Source organism: Eretmochelys imbricata, chromosome 1, assembly GCF_965152235.1.
Source record: "Eretmochelys imbricata isolate rEreImb1 chromosome 1, rEreImb1.hap1, whole genome shotgun sequence".
NCBI lineage: Eukaryota > Metazoa > Chordata > Testudines > Cheloniidae > Eretmochelys > Eretmochelys imbricata.
Window position 1 is genome coordinate 276,174,324 of NC_135572.1, and position 20,452 is coordinate 276,194,775.

Consider the following 20,452-nt stretch of genomic DNA (forward strand, 5'->3'; position numbering starts at 1 on the left):
CAGCTAAGGCTCCAGAGAATGCAACTAATTCTATGCTAAGAATCTAAATCCATAGAACTAAGAATCTGTGGATTTTCTGTGCTCACAGATTGTTATTTGCAGGGTCATGACTCGGGTACAGAGCTGTGAGTTTTCTCATAGTGTTTTCAAAGTGGAATTGCAGGCTGGACACAATAAAAAAGCATCTGGCAAGCAAATTTCTGCGTTTAAAGAAAAAGAGTCTAAAATCACACGCGCCATTCTGTATCCAAAATAACTTCTAGAATTCCGAATAAGAAAGTGACACAAGTGCTGTGATAAGCTTTGAACACAAGGGTTTGAAATACCTGAGCTAATCTTTCTCAAACCCCAGGGCCCATATTAGCAAATCACCCCTTTTCAGAAACAGATTTAAGCACGTGCTTAATCTCATTGACTTTAATGGAACATGAGCACATGCTTAAAATTGAGCCTGCACTTTGCTGAACAGGAAAATGTTTTGCTGAATGGGGGGCTGTCTGTATTTAAAACCTTTGGGGGAAGGAGAAGAATCTCATGACTCCTTGGAGGGAATTAATGTCCCCCCAGTCAGTCAACTCACATAATCCTACGTGTCTCATACTGTTGTGGCTGAGCTCCTGCTCTCTATTCGCCTCCCCTATGGCCAAGGGTATACACTTTGCCCCCATAAAGGGTCTCATTTGAGTTAGAATCATAGAATCATAGAATATCAGGGTTGGAAGGGACCCCTGAAGGTCATCTAGTCCAACCCCCTGCTCGAAGCAGGACCAATTCCCAGTTAAATGATCCCAGCCAGGGCTTTGTCAAGCCTGACCTTAAAAACCTCTAAGGAAGGAGATTCTACCACCTCCCTAGGTAACGCATTCCAGTGTTTCACCACCCTCTTAGTGAAAAAGTTTTTCCTAATATCCAATCTAAACCTCCCCCACTGCAACTTGAGACCATTACTCCTCGTTCTGTCATCTGCTACCATTGAGAACAGTCTAGAGCCATCCTCTTTGGAACCCCCTTTCAGGTAGTTGAAAGCAGCTATCAAATCCCCCCTCATTCTTCTCTTCTGCAGGCTAAACAATCCCAGCTCCCTCAGCCTCTCCTCATAAGTCATGTGTTCTAGACCCCTAATCATTTTTGTTGCCCTTCGCTGGACTCTCTCCAATTTATCCACATCCTTCTTGTAGTGTGGGGCCCAAAACTGGACACAGTACTCCAGATGAGGCCTCACCAATGTCGAATAGAGGGGAACGATCACGTCCCTCGATCTGCTTGCTATGCCCCTACTTATACATCCCAAAATGCCATTGGCCTTCTTGGCAACAAGGGCACATTGCTGACTCATATCCAGCTTCTCGTCCACTGTCACCCCTAGGTCCTTTTCCGCAGAACTGCTGCCTAGCCATTCGGTCCCTAGTCTGTAGCGGTGCACTGGATTCTTCCATCCTAAGTGCAGGACCCTGCACTTATCCTTATTGAACCTCATCAGATTTCTTTTGGCCCAATCCTCCAATTTGTCTAGGTCCTTCTGTATCCTATCCCTCCCCTCCAGCGTATCTACCACTCCTTCCAGTTTAGTATCGTCCGCAAATTTGCTGAGAGTGCAATCCACACCATCCTCCAGATCATTTATGAAGATATTGAACAAAACCGGCCCCAGGACCGACCCTTGGGGCACTCCACTTGATACCGGCTGCCAACTAGACATGGAGCCATTGATCACTACCCGTTGAGCCCGACAATCTAGCCAGCTTTCTACCCACCTTATAGTGCATTCATCCAGCCCATACTTCCTTAACTTGCTGACAAGAATACTGTGGGAGACCGTGTCAAAAGCTTTGCTAAAGTCAAGAAACAATACATCCACTGCTTTCCCTTCATCCACAGAACCAGTAATCTCATCATAAAAGGCGATTAGATTAGTCAGGCATGACCTTCCCTTGGTGAATCCATGCTTTGTTCAAACTGTTTACTGTCACATCTGTCTTTGCATGTGCACGAGCACACATTATGTTGCTTAGACACCACAGCTAATGGTACAGTAAAGACTAGACAGAGAGAGACCAGAAGTTAAGGAATTCTAAAATCCAAATGATGATCTATTCGTATTGTGAAGATACCTAAGGGGCCTGTGAGGATTAGCGCTCCATTGAGCCAGGTGCTGTACAAATCCACAGGAAGACTCACACCTGCCCTGACATACCTGCAATCGAATTCGAAACAATAGGTTCGTTTAGCAAACAGAAGCTGGGAAGGGTAGAGTGGGGCAGGAGATCACACCGTGACCTAGGCTAGCAATGCACACAACCTGAGAGCCGCAACCTATTGCAAAGGTGGGTCTTTAAAAAACGAAAAAGTCTAATTTCTATTCAGTGGCTGATTTCTCACGTGAAGAGGAGCTTGTGGAAAGACTTTGAAGGAGCAGGTAGTGGCCTTACAGCTCACACAGAGCAGGTGCTCCATGCATAAGGGTTAGCATGGAGGAAAGCACAGAGATGTTTGTGGGAGAAACGGACAAATGGAAGTTGAAGGCCAGCCTCATTGGCAGAGCAAGGGGGCTACATAAGAGAGAAAAGTGGATGAGATGGGAGTGGCGAACTTGTGAAGGGGCTTGAAAGGAGATGGATGGCAAGACGCCTGACTTTGGATGCAATGTAAAACTGGGAATCAAAACCGAGGTGATCTTAGCAGCTGTGTGTGTCCGAATTGGAGAGGGGTGTTGGGAGGGCCAAAGTGGGAGGAGAGTATAGTGCTTGTGTTGTGAAGTAAAGGGAGGGGCAGGGGTAAGAACTGTAACAGTGTGAACAAAGGAGAGGTCAGGTTTTGGAAATGTTATGGAGGAAGCAGCAGCAGGATTTGGACACAGCTTGGACGGGTCAGGCCAGGAAATGGAAAGAGTCAAAGATGACCCCCAATTATGGTGCCTGCACGCCAGTGAGAATCTCAGTAGTGATGTCAAGAAGGACAAAGCAGATGAGGGAGTGGGAAGGCGATGAGGGGTGGAGACAGAAGTTCAGTTTTGGCCATGTCAAGTTTAAGCTTATGTCAAGACATCTAGGATGAGATGTCGGAGAGAGAGGCTCATGTGCAGGATTGGTGGGAGGGAGGCAGACAGGTCGGTAAGGAGTTGGAAGGTAGAGTTACCAGTCATTGTAGATGTAAAAATGGTAGCTTATGCTGTGCGAGCAGATGAGACCACCCAAGGGAAAGGCTGTAAATCAAGACGAGATGGGGCAAAGGATGGAACCCTGCAGAACCCATAAACAGTGGGTGTAGGGAGGACAATGACCCACTAAAAGAGATGATAAAGGAATGGCCAGAAATGCAGGCGGAGAACCATGTGAGAGCTTCATGATGAAAACAAGGGTGGGCAAGATTTAGAGGAGAGTCTGATCGATGGCTTCCAACGCAGCAGGGAAGTCAAGGAGCAGGAATACACAGTGGAGAGAGGGAGATCTGGCCCTGGGAAGAGTAGTTTCAGCAGAGCAAAGCAGAGGAATTTGGAGGACAGGATTGCAGGTGACATGCATCCGATGAAGTGAGCTGTAGCTCACGAAAGCTTATGCTCAAATAAATTGGTTAGTCTCTAAGATGCCACAAGTACTCCTTTTCTTTTTGCGAATACATTTAGGGGTGAAGGTAAGAAGGGAGTTGAGGGTTGCCACTGGATAGACAAGTGGGGACAATGGTTTTTTTTGAAGACCGGGATACCAGAGCAATCGAGTCCTGTGAGGAAGGAAAGCAGGTGAGAGTGAAATATTGAGAACAGTGAGGAAGAGGAAGAGAAAAAGGATGGAGTGATTGGATGGAAAGGTGCTAGAGGAAAAGAGCAGGCAAGAAACCCCAGGGTTGGTAACAGGAGAGCAGGTTAAAGAAATGGAGTAAGCCACACTGGATCTTACTAATAGCAGGTTGCTAGGAGCTGTTGCTACTAACATGGCTCCAACAGTGTTGACAAGGCCAAAATGTATATGGACGCGCCCTCTCTCAAGGATGCAGTAGCCTCCAAAGCCACTATGCTCTCCCTCACAGCCACATATTTGCCAACTCCCTCCCCTCCCCCATGCTGATTTCCTCCCCTCATCCCAAGTAGCATGCGGAAAGCCCTTGTGGAGTAGGCTGTGCAGAATGTAAGGGGTCCGGGCTCACCAAGCATGCCCCCCAAATCCTGCACTCCCATCTCCCCATGCAACACCACGCCAGCCTCACTGTGCCCGTGGCCCTTATGTCTATGGGGAAGGGGGCAGCAGGGTTTGCCCCTTAAAAGTAACTCTGTCCAATCTCAAACTAAACATTTCTATCTTTTTAAGAACAGCTAATAATCATGTACATGTTGGGTTGTTTCAGATGCCAGCGTGAGTGGTGCTGTTCCCAGGCTGTGTTACTATCTGATAGCCACCCTCCTGGAGTGTATCCATGGGAATTCAGGAGATATGGCAAACGATGTAATTGAACTAGATCAGGATAAATGGTTGGAGATCTATGTAAGTTAAAGGCCATTGTCTTGAAACCAACCATCTCTGCAGCCAGAACCAACACAGTTCAGCGAAGCACACAGTATTACGCAGGCTGAGCTAGCTGTGAGGTCTTGGGACACTGTTCTGAATAAACCCCACATCTGCTTTTACTTCTTCCCAGAGAACCGTCTTAAAAAAGTATATTAGCAGCTCTCATGATCCAGATGACTATGAATACCCAATGACCCAACAGCTTTTTAAGAAGGTTCTTTGGGAAGAAATAAAGAGCAAAAGGCAGGAGGAGGGGCTTATTCAGAATTGTGTCCCGAGGTCTGATCCCTAATAATGGATGCAGAGAGACCTATTTCTCTGAAGTACCCCTAAAGAAGAGCTAGTACTTAAAGAGAGATTTGAAACTGAGCTGTAAACCAGTCAGGTCAATCAATACCTTAAGGTGCCTGACAATAGTACTAAGGTAAAGCCCACACCCTCCGAACAGCGCACTAGAGTTGTCACTTTCAGCTGGAGCCAGTAGCTAGCCACAGTAAGGCTCGAATTTGGTTAATATTTAACACAAGAGGTGCAGGCTGCATTCCAGTCTTCATATCACGGAGGCCATCAGACAGCAGTGAAACCACAGGAGGAATTTAGGGTGTAAACAACAGAACAGAGTCACCTGTCCTTAAATTACATGTGGAAACTGATATATCATCTCATGTTATGCCCCCACTGACAATATAATCAGTATTGTATTTTAATCCTGCTGGGATGCTATTATCCCAAAGCCAGCAATAACCACACTAGCCCAGATGGATTAGATTTCTCTCAGTCGCAGGAGCACTGCTTTAAAAAAATATTTCAAATTAACGTTATTTATTGCACAAACAGCACTACAGTGAGGAAGAGCAGAGCTCCCACCTTCGCCCCAAAAAGAAGCAAAGTTAGTGTAACCGTTACTTGCACAGTGCATGTCGCATCACGATAGCTGACCCCTACAGAAATTACCCCTTTAGCTCACGTGCTGTAAGGTTTGTAACCATGTTGCTAAAGGTTCCAGCCCTGCAGATGACGTATGCGAAGGGAGGGGCTGTTGTGTACACACTCATTTAATACGTTAAGAATCAGTATATTGTAGAAGTTACAAACTCTGAAGCGGATGCCTCAAGAAAACAGACATAAATCAGCTTTCCCCATTTTCCAGAGAAAGGCAACGGTGCTAGCAAAAACAAAAAGATAAATAATCTGCAGAACAAGCGATGGAACTGGGCAAAATACTCAAATTTTGTTGTTATTTAAGCATTCCTGTTTTCAAATTCATTAAATGAAAATCCAAAAAAACTCTACCAAAAAATTGTACCAATTCCTTTTTACCCTTAAGAGCAAATTTTCCTAATATCTCCACGTCGCTTTTTTTTCTTTTCGAAGTTGAGTTGGTCCTGTTTGGTTACAAAAGTTGTAAGGTCTTCGTTATGGTTCTCTGATTGGCTGAGCGTTTTATTTATATGTTCAAGAATAGTTGTTGGAAGCCATTTTGAATCATTTTCTCAGAGGGAGTGGCTGCATTTTGTGAGCTCTTGCTGAACCATTCAAATGCCCTGCCTGACTTCTAAAGTTGGGAACAGAGGGCATATATCCTTGACTGCGTCTGGTCCCTAGGTGTCTCTGAGATCAGAATCTGGTATATAAAATGTAGTCGGATGTATAGCACTTGCCGTTCCCAAGTAAAATGAGATGAACTGCAGTGTGCCAACCTAAACTCTAGATCTCATTACTTTCTGTTATAACTTTACTGTTACCTAAATATGGTTGATGTATTTTGTATTTTATTATGTGCTCAATTATGTCAAATTTCTTAAAGATGTAGGATGCTTTTTAAACAAGCCTAAAACCAACTGTTAATTCACAGGAAACAGCTACCGTGCTCCAGTGATGCTGCCAAATATCTGGAGAGCAAATGGCCCCAAAGAGCACACCATGTCTCTCACAGATGCATTCAGTCTCTTACGTGATAGGACATGCTGTTAAGGAAGATTTGCTGAACGGTGGAATAAACAGATGGAGACTGAATCACTGATATGTTTGGTAATGGACTACAGTTAGTATCAGTCAAGAAGAGGCCCACAGTCAACTACAAAACAAACCAGGCTCTTTCTAATTTTTCCTTTTTGAAAATCTTGGGCGTTATACGCTATTTTATAGATAACAGGGAAGTGAAGTATCCAAAGAAATGGTGAATGAATGGATCAACAAGGAAACAAATCAAAATGGCTGCACTGATTCTGGGTGTGGTATTAGATTAAAGTAGACTTGCAACAGACCTTGCTTTCAGTCTGTCCCATTCTGGACCTGGTATGATTTATTTGTCCCTTTTTGTGCCCTGAAAGTAAAACACTTACCATGGTTATCATCACAGCTAGATACTCTGCATGCTAGTCATTGCATCTCAGTTCGGGCTTGCCACACTCCAGTTCTTCCTGCTAACTGTACTTTACACTTGGAGTTTTTATGATGTGCACAAATGACAGGTAGAGACAAACAAGCTAATATTCATTTGAGACCCAACCTTAAATCGTTCCCTTGTGCCCAAGTACTGCGGGGCTCTAATAAAAGGAAGGCATAATATCTGGTGAATTCAGGATAAGGCTTAAATCATAACCCTAGATTTCCTTGCTTTTGTGAGTGAGTTAGCCACCCTGCCATTTGTTGTTTTATTTTTTGTTATATATTCAATAAATTTCACTTAATATTGATTGCATGAACTTTTATTCCTATAGTCTCCCTTTGTGCATATTTTTACAAATCAATTTCCTCTCTAATTTTACTGTGGTGCAGTCAGACACAAATTACTTAGCATGATGCAAGCACTAAATCATCTGCTTCTTGCTGACTTTCCTCTTGTCCTTTGAATTACTAGGTTTGTCCAATGACATTATTTTTAGTGAACTCCACCTTCAGGACAACTATTGTTCAACACTGAGACTCCTACAATTATGTAATTAGTTAACATCCACTTTACAGTGAACAGAAACAAATGGGTATTTCTTAGGCTCATGCAGAAAGGAGACTGCAGCAAATGCTTTATGAACCTGTAAGGCCTTTTGAAATTGAAATTGGCTTAAGAGCCCTTTCTTAGAAACCAATTAATTTGATCTGCTTTGAAAGCTAATGAAAATGTCACACTTTATGAATGGGTGCAGCAAGTGGTACTAAAAAATTAGCCAAGCATCCCATGACATACACATCCACATTTTGACAGAGTAGCTACATGTATTTGTTTCTTGGCCTTTTCCTCCTTGTTCTGCATACCTGGAAACTGGTTTTAAACGATAGCTGATTGACGTTAACGGCTGCCCCAAGTGAATGTCTCATTATCCTTCCACCCACTCTGTGAACTGTAATTACTTTTCTCCACATTACTAAGAGAGCGCTGGGAGTGTGTGCAAGAAAGGACTGTACTTTCCACATTTTATATAGGCATCTCCGACACCTTTTTTCCACATGGACTCTTTTCAGTGTGAAAGACATATGCACATAAAACTGACCCTTCATTTAGTCTTGACCAAATTAGAACCTATTTGTCCTAAACAAGAGTATATTAGATAGACATTTCTTACCTGTGCAGTAAAGAAAGCTGGAGTCAGGGATCCCGAAGGAAGTGCTGGGCTGTTGAGGGCGATGGAACCAATATCAGTGCTGGAAAGAACCATGGGCGGTGCTGAGATTTCCAAGCCTTTGGGTTTTTTAGCCTTTGGGGGAAGAGATGGAAATTTTGTCTTGGAACCTGAAGAGAGGTTCAGAGGCTCAAGAGAATCTGAGTCATGGCAACTGGACTCAAGAAAGAGGTTCCTGTGATCTGAAGGGAGGGGTGAGTGAGGAGACAGAGATGGGGACCGTGATGAAGACGGAGAAGTAGTAGATGAAATGCTGGCTGTGGTAGGCAACATTAAAGAAGATATTTTAGCTGACACTGAAGAGGCGAGAAAAGCAGAGCCAGCTGCTGCTTCGGACGTCGATGGCAATGACACAATGGGCCTCATCGCTTGCTTGTCTGTTTTGTTTGTCACAAATCTTATAACAGTCCTGACTTCTTCCACTGGTATGTTTCCCTCCGACTTCTCCTCCAGTTTTTCTGTTTTAATTGGCTTGTGAGTGTCTGGCTGGTTCTGCAGGGAGTTGATGGTGAAAGAAGAGTACAGACCAGAATGGATATATTCATTACGGCTTGTGCTTTTCAGAGCTGACACATTGTGCTTGTGCTGGTCTCTGCCTTCGGAAAGCATCTTACACTCACTGTCCTGCAGCAAGAGGCTCTCTCTGCTGATTTCCACGGCATGAGGATCCATTTTCAAAATCTCAGGAAAGGAGACAAACTTATACACAAACTTCTGTCCAATCACTTTCTTGATGATGTTCTGTGAATACAAAACCACATGCTAACAAGGTTAGTGATCCGGACACACTGAGTGTATTATTATTGTTTTCTATTTGTATTATAATGCCTATGGGCTGTAGTTATGAACCAGGATCCCACTGTGCTAGTGTAACGCCAACAGACCCATGTTGTGGGCGGGTGAGATTGAACCAACAACTTGCTGTTAGCTAAGGCTGTAGAGCAGACTCATAATCTCTCTCTAAGTGGTCTCAGTGCCACTAGATGGGACAGAACACCACACCCAGGAGGTGTGTGGGTTACACTAGGCGCTGTACAAGCACAGAACAAAACACAGTCCCTCCCCACATTGCTTACTATCTCAGTATAAGACAAGACAACAGATAGATCTAGACATATGGAGTACAAATAAATAATGAAACAATATTGGTCAGCATGGCAGGCAGTGGTCGCTTACATGGTTTCACATATATAGGCTGACATTGCTCTTTGCTCGTAGTCAGACAGGCATTTCAGTGAGTTTTCAAACTCTTCCTCTCCTTGGGCCTGACTCCATCCACCTACCTAAACATTTATGTTACATGCCTCCTCATCACATCTAACCAAATTGCCATCTCTACAATACACAGGCCGCAACATGAATTAATCACCTCTCTCTTCCCCTGAAGCAGCTCAGGAATATTTTCTTTCCAATGGAAAAAGAGCATTCTTAGCACCTTGGAGGTCTGAACTCCTTCGCCTTTAGATGGGCTATCACACTGCAGGAAACTCAGCTATAGCTCTTGCAAACCCTAGATCCATTATCCTTAAGGGTTAAGCTTTCCTTTCCAATGTTTGCAAATAATAAAACAAATGTAAGCAGAGTCTGAATGAGCTCTCCCCTGACATCTAGTGGTGAGCTGTGGAAAAAGACTTCAGAAGCTGATCTCGTTTGCATGGACACACCCACCCTGCCTAGGTGCTCAGCATGATGGGATTGCTTGCCCAAATGATCACTTGTGGCTGGTGTTGGATCCCCTGTCTCCTTGTTATTGGGGCAGGAATAATAAAGCATTGTTATCCTTGTTGTGTGAACCAAGGGCAGCAGAACTGTACCTGGCATACGCCAATGGAGGGACTCACCCTCAACTAAATGGCACTCGCTAGGCAGGGAACATGGGTTCCAAAGCCCAATGAGTTGAGAGGGGTGTGGGTTCTGTTTAAGGGTCTTTGATACCATTTGATCCTTCCCCTTGCCTTTTAGACTCAACTGGGAGTCTTGTTATACACTACAGAGCTGATTGCTGATAACTAGGTTTAAGTATTAGACCTACTTTGGGACAGTGTCTCTATTACCAGAGACTGCCCAATGTGTACCAGCAGTGAGGTTCCCCCGATAACAGCTGAAATCACTGAGAGTTGTGTTAAGTCAAGGGGGCCCTGAAGATATCTTGGTGATGGCCAGCCGGGCAGCTGACGGACAGGCATGGCCAGCAGAGAGGCTGGTGGAGAGGGCCAGAGCAGAGTCCTGCAGAGGCATGGCAATCGGCCATTGGGGTGACGAGCAGGTGCCCAAGCAGTGGAGCGTGTAAGGTGCCTCCTTACCCTTCCCCCTTCACACAGAGTGGGAGGTGAACTCTGCAGATGAACCTCTAAACTCTGGGGTTGCACTGGCCAAAGACAGCAACTGCGAGTGGGGTACAGAGAAGGGATGGGCACATTAAAGGAGCTTTTGGGTTGCTGGACTTAAGACCCTGAGAAGAAAAGGACACTGCCCAACTTACTTGGTGGTGGGTCTATTACTCATGGTTTGCGTTTATGAACCTTAATTGCGGTGTTTTCCCAAATTAATGCTAAATTACTTCCCTCCTTTTATTAAAAGTTTTTGCTACACTCAGATTCTGTGCTTGCGACAGGGGAAGTATTGCCTCTTAGAGGTGCCCGGGGGTGGTGTGTAATTATCCCGGGTCAACAGGTCGGGGGCTCCAGCCGGTTTTGTGTTGTATTGTTGAAAAGGAACCCTTAGATACTGAACCCAGCCCTTGTTGCTGCTAGCTCCACCTGGCAGAAGGGTTACACAAAAACCCATGTTCAAATTAGAGGTAGCTCACTAAACCTCTATGCCTGCATACAGGTGCTAGTACGCAGGCTTAGCCTCTACAGTCTTGTGCTACCACTTGACAATTATCACACGCCCTTCAGCAGTCATGAGCTAAATTTGTGACAAATGCAAATGTTTGCACAGTCTTTGATGTCACAAATAAGGAATTACCACCTCAGCTCAGGGGTGAGTACAGGGAAATCTTTTACTCAGACACAAAAAATAAAAGAAACAGAAAAAAATCCCAGCTATGTAAATTGTTGTTAGTACAACTGTTTGCTTTTCTTCATATTTGCCCTAATGAAAGAATTTACTGGCCCAATCACTTTAATGTCTCTGGGGGTTTGACTTTAATGGGATTTGGATCGAGCCCTAGATCCCAGAGCACTGATGTCCTTTATATCAGAGGGGTAGCCGTATTAGTCTGTGCATCTGAAGAAGTGGGTTTTTTACCCATGAACGCTTATGCCTAAATAAATCGGTTAGTCTTTAAGGTGCCACCAAACTCCTTGTTGGTTTTGATGTGCTTTTGCCCCTCTTATACAACATTTTAGACCTACCAGGTCCTTGTATGAGCTCATATGCAATTACATTATGGTACCAGATAACTTGAGCCCATGAAAACGAAGAGAGTAGTGTGGGGGGGAGGCAAATAAACCTAACCGGCTTCAAAACTAAGTGTGGTACATTTCTGGAGGGGATGAGGAGACTGCCTACAATGGCATGTAGCCAATCTGCGACTGCTAGTAGCAAATATCTCCAGCAGCTGGTGATGGGACACTAGATGGGAAGGACTCTAAGTTACTACAGAGAATTTTTTCCCAGGTGTCTGGCTGGTGGGCCTTGCCCACATGCTCATGGTCTAACTGATCACTATATTTGGGGATCAGGATGGCATTTTCCCCCAGGTTAGCTTGGCAGAGACACTGGGGGTTTTTCACCTTTTTCTAACACAGGAGTGGGTGGGTGCAGGGGCGTCCTTAGGCATACACAGCTGTGTAGGACACCGTGAAATTTGGGGCACCAAATTGCCCCAAGTTTCATGGTGCCTTAGGCAGCTGCATGCTGCATACAGGGCAGCACCAGCCCCAGCGACCAGCTCTATCCCTTGGCCAGCCCTGCTGTGGGTTGCGCCCACTGCAAGGGGCAGGGCTGTCCCTGGGGGGGGTGTGGGGCCCCAGACAACTCCCTCTGTCCCACCTCTTACCCTTCCCCCCCGTTCTGCCCCTGGCCCGCCCCATTCCACCTCTTCCCCCAGTGACCCGCACTCACTGGCAGCAGTGGGAAGCGGAACAACCTGGCCCCAGCCCGCTCCACTCCACCAGCTCCCAGCTGCGTCGCTCCACTTCCCGCCGCAGGTGAGTGCGGGGAGGTTGGGGAAATGATCGCCCCCCTGCACTCACCGGCAGTGGGAAACAGAGTGATACGGCCCCAGCCCGCTCCACTTCCGTTGCCCCAGCCTGAGCCATGTTGCTTGGATTGGGGAAAGGACGCCCCCTGCTCTCACCAGCGGTGGGAAGTGGAGCACCGCGGCTAGGAGCTGGCGGAGTAGAGCTGGCTGGGGCCGGGCTGCTCCGCTTCCCGCCACTGCCGGTGAGTGCGGGGGGGAATCCCTTCCCCCAAGACCCTCCCCCAAGCAACACGGCTGGGGCTGGGGAAGTGGAGTGGGCTGCTCCTGGCCCCCTGCTAATCCCCTGGGCCACTCTGGGCCTGTGGGGCCCAAAAAAGTGCCCCCCCACAGCTCCTGCCTCCCAGACCCTGCGGGGGGAGGCCTGGAGCCCCACACAGGCCCCCACTCCCCATGGGGGGCCTGCATAGGGCACCCAAATGGCTAGGGACAACCCTGGGTGGATGAGGTTCTGTGGCCTACGATGTGCAGGTAGTTAGACTAGATGATCATGATGGTTCCTTCTAGCCTTAAAGTTGATGAGTCTATGAGACCTCCATATCAAGGAAGAAGAGGGGGCTGAGGCAGTTTTTCAGACATTTCAGAAGTGAGTTTTTGTTTTCTTCAGGTCCATGGGTCTGTGACGAAGGATTCTCCCCTTTAAAAACCTTTCTGAGGAATACCCCTCTCTCTGGTGCACAGCTGTTTCTTATAAGGTAAAACTCTGCTCTGTGGTAAGTAAGGTTGAATATGAACTTACATTATTCCTGTAAACTTAATTTCTTTTTCAGTCAACCATAAATAGCTATTCGAAGACTTGGCAAACAAAGTCTAAGATCACTGTTCTCTTTCATTAACTATTTGTTTTATTGGTTTAAAAAAGAAATTCAGCCTTAATTCCTATGTTATGTATCTAGATTCTTACATGGCTTCTATCACTGTCTGCTCTGAAAGCCACACATACGTTAGTGGATTTATCCTCACCAAATCCCTGTGAAGTAGGGAACTGTTGTTATCCCTGCTTTACAAATGGGGAGAAACACACAGAGCAAAAGTGACTTGGCCAAGTTCACAGAAGGAATCTCCAGAGCTGGAAATTAAATCCAAATCTCCTAATGTACTCCTTTAACTGCAAGCCCACGCTTCCTCCCATCTGAGTTGTATGTGTATTTGTCTACATAGATGGAAAATGATTACACAACGACTATTTTTATAGTTCAGAAGATATTTAGAATCTAAATGCATGTGTGTGTTGATTCTCCTGGCTTCATTTTAGGACTTGGTTTATGGTTTTGTCTGCTCTGGTGTAGTTGAAACATTGTTCTCTGTTTTACTTTACCCTGACTCAGTTTTACACCTCATACTAAATCTTTGAATTACTTAAAAAAATATAAAACTCAAGACTATTCCTAGAATAGAACTACTGGTTTTTTCCCCAATATTTTAATTTAAAAACATCTACTTTTGGCTCCTGAGGGTTTGCTGGATCTAGTATTGGCAATGGATGTTGTGCTTGGAAATTGACTCCTAGCAGTAAAAGATTAAATAAAGTTAAGAGAGGCATTTTACAGTGGAGCAAGCTTGAAACAGGGAAACACTTCTCTAAAAAGCCACTGAATTGGCTGGTAATTTTATGCTTCTTTTGCTATTATTCAAGATAGAATTGTTTTCATACAGGGTCCTCTCAGTGCAGCTTTCTCATCTGCATGAGCCTGCAGTGAATTCCTAATAATTAATGATGGGCAGAGCTTAAAAGGTTGAGTTCACATACTCCTCAAACATTTTGGATGCTGCTCTGAAATGCTGACCCTAAAAACCCACCATCATAATGTCAGGGAAAATAAGAATGCAAATTAATTAGCCATTTCTGAAACACCATTGTCATATCTGTAGCCAGAAATGCGCAGATTAACCTTAGCTTTCCTTCACCTTCAGGTTCCCTTGTTTGTTTGTCACTGGCTGCATCCCTTCCAGAAATATGAAAGGTATATCAAACCAGACTCCGAAAGATGGGCAGCAAGGAGAGTATCAGCCTTGGCTACAAGTGCTCGCCAAATGGTTTTCTTTCAATATCAGATGGCTAAGAATGTCTTTGTGCTAATGTCTGCTTCTGCTGAGTTAGGTAACTGTTCACCATAACAGAAGAGCAGTCGTGCACTTGCCCCGCCTTCTGTTTAAATTTCTGATAAATTACCTCACAGAGAACTCTTGCTTTTATTCACATCTGCTGAACTATCCAGCGGGGTGGGTTAGCGCTCAAGAGGGTGAAGTATGGATAGGAGTAACTGTTGTGTTAGTGCAGTTGGAGCAGCAGAAAACTGGTCCAATGACAGCTTCAGTGCCTCCATCTCCTCAATTTATGAACTGTCTATCGGCCTTATCAGGAGACAGCAATCTCTCTAGTGTTCAGAGCATGGTCTGGGAGCTCAGACACCAGAGTCCTAGTGGCAGGTCTGCAACTGGCTTATTGAGTGGCTTTCATCAAATCACTCGGCCTCTTGGTGCTCCTCTTCCCTCAGCTGCAAATTAGGGATTATATAACACCCAGTTTTGCAAAGTGCGTTGAGATTTTTGGATGACTAGAGCTAAGAGGATCTGTGTCTGTCCATGCCTTTGTGCTAGAATTCCAACCATGTTAGGGAACTCTATTAAAACATGGCTGCACCTTCACTATGTTATAACATGGCTTAAGTTTTCCTGTGCATACCAGACCAAATCATATAATAACCAAGGGAAGGGAACCTCGTTAGCATATTTCTTTTAATGTGGTCACAATTTGATTTGGTTTAGTCTATGCAGGCAAAACTAAACCATGTTATGATATGGTTAGGACACAACCATGTTGTGGGTTCCCTAATGTATCTGGGATTCTACTGTAGAAAGGCCTAGAGTAATTGATGGGAGCTGTCTGTCTATCCTGATAGCTGCTATTCTCTGGAATTTTTCCCCTATAGATAGCAGGGTTTTTTCCCCGGGAGCAAATGTACAAACAGTTTTGATGTGAATATTGGTTTGGTTGACATTTGGATTTTTCCCTCATTTTGTTTGTTTTCATTCTAACAGATGGATGAGTAAAGAGAATTGTTCAGAAGTAACTTCTTATCATTTAAGTTTTCAAATTACAGAAGTGTTCCAGCACCATTCTTTGATCAGAATGAAGACCACTGCTATTGTAAATTATGATTCACTGCGTACTGCCTTCTGCGCCAGAATAGTTTTAGGGTGTGCCTATGCTAGGTGTGAAGCTAAATGCTGGTAAATAAAAAAAGCACTGTGTGTGAGTATGTTTGTCACATTGTATTTCATTACTTTTTTTTTAAATTGTTTAATTCTGTAGCAGATCAAATTCGTTCTTATTGTATGTTTGGAATGAGCTGACGAAGTGGAAGATTTTTACTTAACTGGATTTAGACAAGACTTGGAAGCAAATGTGCGTAACACTGACCTCACTCAACTTTTCACTGTCAAGAAATGTTGCATGAATAATTTTAAGACAATGATTGCAGTCATGAAGTGAGTGAGACTGGAATCTGGAGTATTTGTTATATTTCTGCTAATACCTCCAGCTAACGAGCCACCCTGTGCGGCAATCCAAACATTCAGCAGCTATTCAATTTGATGATGAAGATACTTAACTGAGTTTCCGCAAAATGAGCTGCTTGTTGCATGGGCATTTTTTGTGCAGTATGATTCTAGCACTGTCCCGACTTAGCATTAGCAGCAGAAGTTCCCGTACCAGCACCAGAAATAGTAGTAGTAACAAGGTACCTCCCCACGACATTCTTTGCACAACACTAACCTTCCTCTCTGTGCCCTCCCCTCCGAACTACGGACTATCTGAGGAAGATACATAACTGTGCAGTTGATTGTCCTAAAATCAATGGTAAAATGTATTACGTTACACAAGGCCTGTCTGTACACATGTAGTAGTGATCATTAGTTGTTTTAAATATGAGGTAAAGCAATGCTGGGAAAGAATTTTCTGCTTTGGAAAGATATCCTGGTTCCAGTTATTTACTTTTCCACGTAGTGTTATCACAGGACCTAGGACCCCCCTGCCTGCACACAGAACAAAAACACAGCCCCTGCCCCAAAGAGCTCACCATCCTAGTATAAAGCAATCGATTGCAGATGGCTATCGGCACATTAGGTATGCGTATCAGTATCTATATGTATACTTAATCCTGCCTAAGCAGGGTGGGGGAGGGACTAGATGATCTCTTGAGCTGCCTCCTCCCATATATTTCTGTGATTCTATCATCCTGCTTCCTTCCTCCTCCCCTTCTCTTGCTGTCTCTGAAAGACCCACTCCAGTTTTTTTTTTTAAAAAAAAATCACAGCCATCCACAGCCTCTTCCTATCTCTCTCCCTCCAGCTCCTTGCTCTCGCAGAGACCTGGATCCCTTCATCTGACACTGCCTCTACAGCTGCCCTCTTAGGGAGGCCTCTCCTCTCTTACTCCCACCCTGGATCAGACCATGGGGAGGGTGTTGGTCTTCTCCTCTCCCATTCCTGCCACTTTCTATCGCTCCCACCTTTCCCTTCCCAGTCTCTCTCTTCTTCTGAACAGCACTGCACCTGACTCTTCTTTCCTTTCCCCCTCCATGCTGCTATGAGCTACTGTCCACTGAACTCCTCCTATCAGCCTTCCTCTCTGATCTCAACTCCTGGATCTCTCTCCCTGCCTCTCTTCACAATCTCCCACACTCATTCCTGGTGACGTCAAATCCCATCTGAACCCTAGCTGCATGTTTTCTTCCTCATCACCTCTTCATTCCACCTGCAGCCCAAGTTCAACACTCCCACGCACCACCAGAGCCGTTTGCTTGACTTGTTCTTCACCCAGCACCGTTCTTTTTCTGAGCTCTCTCCTGCTGAGTTCCCCCTCTTTGACCATCATCTGGCCTCTTTCTGCATACCCCATGAGCCCCTGCTCTCGCACCTTGTGATTTGCCCTTTCCGTGACTTGCAGTCCATCAACGTCTATGACATCCTGTCTGCTCTCAGCTCAGACCTCTCTTCCATTGATATGGTTGTTGATTCTCTCCATACTTCCCTCTCCTAGACTCTTTCTTTCTGCTCTCCCATAGCGAGATATGCCCTGCCAACCTCCAGCCCTGGCTCCCCACCCCAAACATCCGCTTCCTCCACTTGTGCTCTCAGGCTGCCGTGCAACTCTGGTGGAAATCCTGTGACCTGGCTCACTTCCTCCACGACAAATTTGTCTTCTCCTCCTTCAGTTCTAGCATCTTCCTAGCTGACCAATTCTAATTCTACAACTTAATTGACTCCCACATCCAGAGTCAGTCCCTTTTTCTCACTCCTCAAACCCTCCCCTTCTGCCTCCACTGCTTTCTTTGCACAGGTTCTTGCTAATTTCTTCCAAGAGAAAGTCCAAGTGACCTTTCCCTCCTACAACTCTCTTCCTCCCCTGTCACAGATGCAGAAGTTTCTCACCTGCTTTCCTCCCCTAACTCCTCCACTCGCCCCAATGGCTCCATCCCATCTCCTGAGCTCCCTTGTGCCCCCTCTCATCCCCTACTTTACTCTTCTTCCTAATCTCTCGCTCTCCTCTGGCTCTTTCCCCTCACAATACAAGCTTGCTTTAGTCTCTCCAATTTTTTAAAAATGCCATTCTTGAGCCCATTGGCCTTTCCAGCTACTGCCTCTCTCCTGTATCCCTCTAAGCTCACTGAACACAATCCCTGTCAGGCATTTCCCTCCTTCAATTCAATCCTCTTTGGGGCAGGGACTGTCTTTTTGTTCTGTTTGCACAGCCTCTAACAGAATAGGGCCCTGGTCCATGAAGGGAGCTCCTAGGCGATATGGTAATACAAATCATCATCATCCTAGACCCATTCCAATTCTGCTTCCACCCCTTGCACTCCAATGAAATCAAACTTTCTCATGACTTCTTCCTAGCCAAAACTCCATCCTCATCCTTCTTGACCTGTCAGCTGCCTTCAATACAATCAACCATTCTCCTTCTCTTGAAATCCTTGTCCTCCCTTGGCTTCAATAAAACTCTGTCCTCTCCTGGTTCTCCTCCTACTTCTCCTACCTCACTCCTTCATAGTATCCTTCAAAGGATCCTCCTCATCCACGCCTCTTCAGTTTTCTGTAGGGATTTGTCAAGGACCTGCTCCTAACACAGCACCCTTTGCAGGTGTTGCTGGGGCTGTGCACTCTCTCAGGTCCAGTTACTGCAGTGGGGTGCTCCTAGCACTCTGGCGGTGATGGGTTCTCAGACCGCAGGCTGAGCCCTTCTGGATACTTCTCCCCATTTCGGAGTTCTGGGGAACACACAAACAGCTCAGTAGCCGCAAAAGAAAATAAAGGAAAAGAAACAAACAGGCTGTCCCAGCCAGGACACTGGCCTCTCTTCCTTCAGTGGGGCCCCAAGTGGGCCACAGTCCAACTCAAAGTCCACTGGTTTTCCAGTAAAAATGACAGGAGATAGCCTCCCCTCTTCAGCCACATTCCTTTTAGTCCAGGGTGTAGGCTCTGCTTGCTACCAGGCCTCTTCCTAAGAGTTAGGAAGCTCAGCAATCAGCTCCTCACCCACAGCTGCTCTTACTGAGCTGACTGAGTGTCATGCTTTTAAACCCCTCCTCCATTCCTGGCATGACTTGCAGGTGCAACAGGTTGGGGCTACTCCAGCCCAGAGCAGCTCCTTAACCCCTTCTAGACTGGTACAGGGATTATATACTCCCTTGTTGAGTCCCCTTATCTTCTCCATCTCCATTTTATCTGTGGGTAATCTCGCCTGCAAACAGAAATTCAGCTACTATATCTATACCGACTCACAGATCTACCTCCAGACCTGTCTCTTTTTATCGTAGTAGTTATGGCTTTAAAATCCTACAGTGAAGATGTTTCATAGCCTGTTAGATGGATAACTCCTTCAAATCATAGAATCCTAGAATATCAGAGTTGGAAGGGACCTCAGGAGATCATCTAGTCCAACCCCCTGCTCAAAGCAGGCACAATCCCTAATTTTTTTTGCCCCAGATCCCTAAATGGCCCCCTCAAGGATTGAACTCACAACCCTAAGTTTAGCAGGCCAATGCTCAAACCACTGAGCTATCATGGCTGATGAAATTGCTGGTTTTTTGTATTTTTTTCCCTCAAATACTGAATTTTTCTCAACTTTTTTTTCCTCAAATACTGGACTTAATTCACATTTAATCTTAGATGAATCATTTGATGAATTTTAAGACACCAGTGTTACCCGCCCCTCCCCCAAGTAAAATGGCTGAGCCAATAAAACTCCCTTCATCCTGTGAGTGGTCTTCACTTCCCTGTGACAACCAATTTTAAAAATACACCATGTACCACTAGCTTAGCTAATGCTGCTCACATTAGCTGTGTAGGGGTGGAAGCTGCCCAAAGACAGAAAAATCCATCGTTACGTGCTAGCCTCCTGTCTAAATGGCTGGTGGCCTTTGTCACAAGTTGTGGAGCACTTATGTTCTCACCCCACCCTAGTTTGCAAGACCAGCAGGGTTGAGAGTGGGCCGATACTGAAAAGCCCCTCCAGATAAAGGGATGCTGGTCTCAAGCCCTGCAGATTATGCCCAGCAGCTCCCACTCTGAACCCTCCTGCAGCCACTCCGCAGCCATGGCAACGCAGCAGATCCAGTGCTCAAGCTAGCATTGGGTACCAGTACAGAGCAGAGTCACAGAGCACACAGCAGTCGTTAATGCACTAACAAAAGGCACTAACTTCCGCCAATTTATCCAACAAATCAGCCACAGTCTGGGGGAGAAGTGCAAACTGCTTAGTGTCGCTCCTCCCCAGCTCTGGCCCTGCCCACTAGGTTGCCAATTTTGGTTGGACTGGATGTACTGCTGGAGGTTTCATCACATGACTTAATCTTTAATTCTTGGAGACTCCAGGGCAATCCTGGAAGGTTGGCAACAGTACTGCCCATCGTGTTTTGCAGAACTCAGCAAAGCATCCCATGTAGCCACGTTTTCCCTCCACATGGCCCCACAGGGGCTCTTACCATATATTTTCCCCTTCTGTGCTGTGCAGCATGGGAGAAGGAAACATGGGCCAGAGTAAGTATGGGGAGAAAAGGTGTTTGGTACTTGCCCCTCCTCTGGTTCGTTAACATTTAATCCATTCCTGATTGACCTTTCAT

The 20,452-nt window shown here is 45.5% G+C and overlaps 1 protein-coding gene across 2 annotated transcripts in view; it reads right to left on the reverse strand.

Moving 5' to 3' along the window:
* ELK3 (ETS transcription factor ELK3) overlaps positions 1-20,452 on the reverse strand; it is a 62,829-nt gene that overhangs the window by 9,607 nt on the left and 32,770 nt on the right. The window contains exons 1-2 of one of the 2 annotated variants that reach the window (XM_077832003.1): positions 18,367-18,473; positions 8,063-8,860 (exon numbers count right to left, since the gene is read on the reverse strand). In XM_077832003.1, coding sequence (XP_077688129.1) covers positions 8,063-8,791 — 729 coding nt within the window. In that variant the 5' untranslated portion in view covers positions 8,792-8,860; positions 18,367-18,473. Of the gene's footprint in view, positions 1-8,062; positions 8,861-18,366; positions 18,474-20,452 lie in introns of those variants that run through there. The other variant, XM_077831994.1, reaches the window with a different exon arrangement.